Source organism: Onychostoma macrolepis, chromosome 07 (assembly GCF_012432095.1).
Source record: "Onychostoma macrolepis isolate SWU-2019 chromosome 07, ASM1243209v1, whole genome shotgun sequence".
NCBI classification, from domain to species: Eukaryota; Metazoa; Chordata; class Actinopteri; order Cypriniformes; family Cyprinidae; genus Onychostoma; species Onychostoma macrolepis.
This window is the reverse complement of record NC_081161.1, coordinates 23,663,961-23,670,358: the sequence shown is the minus strand read 5'-3', so window position 1 is coordinate 23,670,358 and position 6,398 is coordinate 23,663,961. Positions and strand designations below refer to the sequence as shown.

At 39.0% G+C, this 6,398-nt stretch overlaps 1 protein-coding gene across 3 annotated transcripts in view; it reads left to right on the top strand.

Annotated features, from left to right (window-relative positions):
- The window catches only part of chpf2 (chondroitin polymerizing factor 2), a 36,966-nt gene that overhangs the window by 27,297 nt on the left and 3,271 nt on the right, over window positions 1-6,398 (top strand). Inside the window, exons 1-4 of one of the 3 annotated variants that reach the window (XM_058783374.1) lie at window positions 2,079-2,350; window positions 3,031-3,377; window positions 4,676-5,240; window positions 5,516-5,698. In XM_058783374.1, coding sequence (XP_058639357.1) covers window positions 3,103-3,377; window positions 4,676-5,240; window positions 5,516-5,698 — 1,023 coding nt within the window. In that variant the 5' untranslated portion in view covers window positions 2,079-2,350; window positions 3,031-3,102. Of the gene's footprint in view, window positions 1-2,078; window positions 2,489-3,030; window positions 3,378-4,675; window positions 5,241-5,515; window positions 5,699-6,398 lie in introns of those variants that run through there. The other 2 variants (XM_058783373.1, XM_058783375.1) reach the window with 2 other exon arrangements.

The following is a 6,398-nucleotide window of genomic DNA, read 5'->3' as shown; positions in this document are numbered from 1 at the left end:
ACACACACACACACGTTTGTTTTTGTGAAAGGTGGGGACTCTCCATAGGCGTAATGGTTTTTATACTGTACAAACTGTATATGATATTGCCATACACCAAACCTACACCTAAACCTACCCCTTACAGGAAACTTTGTGCCATTTCAAATTTTCAATACACTCCATTCTGTGTGATTTATAAGCGTTTTGAAAAGTGGGGACATGGGGTAATGTCCTGAAAAGTCACCTTCTCCTTGTAATACCTGTGTCATACCCTTGTCATTATACAAATTTATGTCCTCATTTGTCACAAAAATGATCCCCCTCTCCTTCATAAAAACACTTTCTCATGGGATCTAAGCAAATTTTATCTCAAAAAAGTGAGGAGTTTGCATCTATGATATATATATATATATATATATATACAGTGGTGTAAAAAGTGTTGGCCCCCTTCCTGATTTTTTTGCATGTTTGTCACACTTTAATGTTTCAGATCATCAAACAAATTTAAATATTAATCAAAGATAACAAGTAATAACTGGTTGTGCCACCCTTAGCAGCAACAACTGCAATCAAGCGTTTGCTATAACTTGCAATGAGTCTGATACAGCGCTGTGGAGGAATTTTGGCCCACTCATCTTTGCAGAATTGTTGTAATTCAGCCACACTGGAGGGTTTGAGAGCATGAACCGCCTTTTTAAGGTCATGCCACAGCATCTCAATAGGATTCAGATCAGGACTTTGACTAGACTCCAAAATCTTAATTTTGTTTTTCTTCAGCCATTCAGAGGTGGACTTGCTGGTGTGTTTTGGATCATTGTCCTGCTGCAGAACCCGAGTTCGCTTCAGCTTGAGGTAACGAACAGATGGCCTGACATTCTCCTTCAGGATTTTCTGATAGAGTGCAGAATTCATGGTTCCATCAATTATTTCAAGTCATCCAGGTTCTGAAGCTGCAAAGCAGCCCCAGACCATCACACTACCACCACCATGTTTGACTGTTGGTATGATGTTCTTTTTATGAAATGCTGTGTTGGTTTTATGCCAGATGTAACGGGACACACACCTTCCAAAAAGTTCAACTTTTGTCGCATCAGTCCACAGAATATTTGTGATGTGAGACGAGCCTGTGTGTTCTTTTTGGTCAGCAATGGCTTTTGCCTTGGAACTCTCCCATGGATGCTGTTTTTGCCCAGTCTCTTTCTTATTGTTGAATCATGAACACTGACCTTAATTGAGGCAAGTGAGGCCTGCCGTTCTTTAGATGTTGTTCTGGGTTCTTTTATGACCTCCTGGATGAGTCGTCTTTGTGCTACTAGAGTAATTTTGGTAGGTCGGCCTCTCCTGGGAAGGTTCACCACCCTGACCCTGGTTTGCTGGAGTCCCAAAGCCTTAGATATGGCTTTATAACCCTTTCCAGACTGATATGTAATGTGTATGTATGTGACATGTAAACTATTTTGTTTCTCGTCTGTTTATGAATTTCTTAAGATCGCTGAATGATGTGTTGCTCTTTAAACATGCTTCACTTTGTCAGACAGGTTCTATTTAAGTGATTTCTTGATTCAACAGGTCTGGCAGTAATCAGGCCTGGGTTTGGCTAGTGAAATTTAACTCGGCTTTCTAAAATAATGTGGTTAATCACAGTTCTTTCATGATTTCATAGGAGGGGGCAATTAATTTTTCACGTAGGGCCAGGTAGGTTTGGACAGCTTTTTACCTTAATAAATGAAATCATCATTTAAAACTGCATATGTATGTGTGTATATATATATATATATATATATATATATATATATATATATATATATATATATATATATATATATATCTATCTATATATATATATATATATATATATATATATGTGTATATATATATATATATATATTCAGATATTCTTTTCTTTTAAATAATACAATTAAATTTGCTATTTTACTTTCCCTGAAGAATGTGTTGAATAGACACCTTTTGAGGACCAGGGGTAATTTTTATGCAGTTATTTTTTCTTTTAATTTATTTTTTTATATTACTCACTGAGTCACTGCCCCTTCGTTGTAATCACTTCTTTGACATCTGACGGCCAGAGCTGGTCATTCCTGGCCGATGTGATACGGGCTCGGTGTGAGCAGCTCGCGCTCAGGCTCGGAGCAGGACTCGTGTGTACGTGGAACTCTTGTGCGCCTGCTGCTTGTTTCCTTGGGTCTGTTTTAACGCATTGAGTCAATCTTCCTCTTGAGCACATCCGTAGGTAGACTTGATACGTGACCGACGATGCTAGAGACATTCACAGCAAAACCAAGACAGTCATTTCGCGATTGTTTTGCATTTTTCTTCGAATCCTCGGAAGAGACGCAGGGATTCATCTGAAGTGAGCGCAGTCTCGACGGATTACTGTGTTTGTGTTTTGTGGGAAATATCGCTGGTGGCTGCTAATGTTGCTCCGCTTCACTGTGCAAGCAAAGCAGCTACGAAGCTACGCCAGACAGTGGAGGACTTTTTATTGAATGTAATTTATCATCAGTTGATTTTTAAGACCACAAAATGGCTATTATACTCTGATATCCTGAACTTTATCATATTTCAGCTGTGCGTGCTGGTTGGCTTCAAACGGTGTTGACTGGTTAGCGATCTAAATTAACCCTTTGTGCATCACCAGTGGAGGTGATTTCTCATCTAATAATGTAAATTTATTTATCAAATACTGTGTTCATACATGCAGCTCGCCCAGGATGTCTGGTTAGATCAAAGTGGACTAATTTATGCGGACTGAGGGAGTTGGTAGCGTCTCGTTTTTGCATGTTTGGATGTTAAATCAGACCCATATGTCCCGCTGTTAGTCATCTGACTGTGAAGAGGCAGGTCAGATTGGTTGCTGTCGCTCCTCCTTTTGTTTTGTCTTTTCACTGCTGAATTTGACATCTTCGTCGTCCATTAATCTGATTGTGAAGACTTCACCAGTCATGTTAAGATTGCATGCATGGTGTCAGGAATTTAAATACTTGCCTTTACAGAATCCCTGCTAAATGCCTCTACTCTGATCAACTATAGACGAGACTTTGCTGTTACTTGAACTGCTCTCTGAGGAGACCTATCGAGACTTGACATCCACTCTGCTCCACCATGCGCCTGTCTTCTTTCCTGGCTGTTTTCCGGCCTGCTCTGCCTCTCATCCTGGGCCTCTCTTTGGGCTGCAGCCTCAGCCTCCTGATGGTGTCCTGGACGCAGGGGGAGACCGATGAAGCTTGTGGAGATGAACTGGGCAATGGGAGACTCATACACAGTGGTCATATCAGGGATGTCCCGGATGGTCAAGGTGGGGATGGCAATGAGGACTTCCAGCCTCGCATTGTGCCCTATCACAAGGACCCCAACAAACCACACAAGAAAGTCCTTAGGTGAGTCCCTGGATATCAGTCCATTTTGGCTTCATTTCTTATATAAAAGTACCGAAATTTCATTAAGAAATGGTTCTTTATGTTGTTATATATAAATTATTCCAAAATTAGACAAGATCTCAGTATTTAAGAACAGAAGGCCATAATATAACTTTGCAATGAGCTATGTATATTTAAATGTATTTAAAATGATTTTAAATCAGCTGTGACCTTTGGATCATGCTGGTATCAGTAGCCAGTATAGAAATGTGACTTGGAGTGGGGTTTGTTTGACTTGGCAGTCAGTAAGGTCTCAGCTGAGTATTTTTCACCTCACCTCTGTGCTTTTCTTACAGCTGAATTCTTCACCACTTTGTGAAGCCGCAGACATAGAATCCCTTATTATTCCTCTCATAAAAACACCCACGGCTGCATATGTAAGTCAGCCATGTTTTGTGCCCCAAGAGATTAAATAAGATAAAAAAATTAGAAAGTGCCTGTTTATTCATCAGGCTTACCAGCTAAAAAAAACATTGGCATTAATTTAGATTACAAAACAAATTTGCATAAATACAAGGGCATTATTAATAATGAAATTTAATGCATTGCAAAATGATTTTGAATATTGGTTATTGGACATGTAAACAAATCATGCTGTGAGAAAAATGATATCAGCTGATCTCCATAATTGTCTTTAACTTTTACATGTCATGTTTTGACTTCTATTAGAGATGTAACTAACTGTTTTAATAAAACTTTGAGTTGAGCACACTCATAATTAGATTACCAATAACAAATTCAATTTTATAAATTAATTAAGGGTCACTGAAGCGGTTTGCTTTAGAGATCATTGTAGTTGTCCCTCATTTGTCTCACTCAGCTTTGCAATTGGCTTAGATCTCTATCTCCTCATTCTTGGCCTAAACCAGTTTAAACTAGTGTTTTAACCAGTGTTTTGAATGCAAAAAAGGAAATCTTTGTTTCCACTAAATTATTTTTTACACAACTGGATTAATGGCTGCTAAAATTCAGCTTTGCCATCATAGGAATAAATTATTATATAGCAATAAATTAAACATTTTAAATTAAATTCAAATAGGAAAAAGAGAATTTAAATTTATTTAACATTTAAATTCTAATAACATTCACAATATTACTGTTTTTGATCAAATAAATACAGCCTTGTTGGGCATAAGAGACTTAAAAAAAACATTTAAAAAAACCCCTCCAAACTTTTGAACGGCAGTGTTTATGTACACTAAAATGGAACTGGTTAAATACTGGTGGTAAATTTTCTACTTTTTGTTTGTTTGCTACAGGACGCGCTACATCCACACCGAGCTGGGCATCCGAGAACGCCTTCTGGTGGGTATCCTGAGCTCACGCGCCACTCTCAACACACTAGGGGTGGCTGTCAATAAAACGGTAGCTCACCGTTTCCACCGTACCTTCTTTTTCACTGGCCTTCGAAGCACAAAGGCACCGCATGGCATGGCTGTTGTTGCTCATGGTGATGACCGACCCGTCTGGCTGATGTATGAAACTATACGCCACCTCCACCAACACCACGGCAATGAGTATGACTGGTTTTACCTTGCACAAGATGATACATACACACAAGCTGAAAGGGTCATAGAGCTGGTTAATCATCTTAGTGCGGGGCAGGATATGTATATGGGACGGGCAGAGGAGTTTATCGGGGGTGAAGAACGTGCCCGATATTGCCATGGTGGATATGGGTATCTGCTGTCACGTAGCCTGCTAGCTCGACTGCAGCCCCACCTAGACTCTTGTCGAAATGATATCCTCAGTGTCAGGCCAGACGAGTGGCTTGGTCGCTGCATCATCGATTACCTGGGTCTCAGCTGTGTGGAGAAGCATCAGGTGAGCAAATGTTTTTTTTTTTTTAAAGGATGTAAATGAAAAGCTAAAACCTGTTTACTAAAACTGTGGTGGTTTGAGATATCTGTCAAAGTAACCGCAGGGTCATGTGCTCATAATCATAATCTCAATCTCATAGTGAAAATGGAAAGTAATTATTGTATGGTGCTTGATCATTTCGTTTACATCCATTAATCCATACCAAAAGCACAAAGAGAGAGAATCCATTTAAACCTGTGTTATGATCAGTGTTATTGTGATCTTTTAAAATGATGTAGGAGATGACATACCGTTACTTTGAGCTGCAGAAGAACGTGGACCCTGAGCGCGAGGACGGTGCACAGTTTAAGAACGCCTTCACTGTCCATCCAGTCTCTGAACCTGCCCTAATGTATCGCCTACACAAACGCTATAACCAGATTGAACTGGACTGGACCTATACACAAATACAGCAGTTACAGGTATGTTACTGCACTTCTTATTAGAAGAAAACATTCTCTCATTCTCAAAGCTGCTAACTTCTAGACAAGATATTGCAGAAGGGTTTGTTCATATAACATTTGCCTAGTAGCATGTAACATTTATTCCTAAAAGTATGGCACAAATGTATTTGTTTTCTGGTTGTTTACAGTATTTTCTGATTTATGGAGAAAGACGCTTCTGTTATAACCTTTAACGCCTTTATCATTTAATATGCCAACAAAAAGAAGCAAGAATTTTGAAACTAGCTTGATCCAATGTTCAGATTTCAGAGTTTCCAAAAACATGTATCAGAAAACAAATGTGTCTTGATGTACTGTGATTAATCAACAGGGGAAAGTATGGTGTATCTGTAATAAGTTACAGTGTTTAGCCTGTTCACCTGTTGTGTCTTGCCTTAAGTTCATTGATTTAAGGCATGTCTGCACAATCATATGCAGAACCAGCACCTTTTAGACTGAGAATGTATTAAGACATCTGTACATTTTAACTAAGCTGTGCCTGGCTAAGACCTACACAAATATGCATTCTGAACGTGGATCTGATGTTAGTCAAGCTGCAGTCTGTTTTGCAATCTGTTTGTCCAAGTAAGTGTGACACAATGTCTAATCAGATATTTGTAGCATTAAGTACTCGTCTTTTGGAGCAAAGAAACAAAGACATGTTACAATCACATTATAT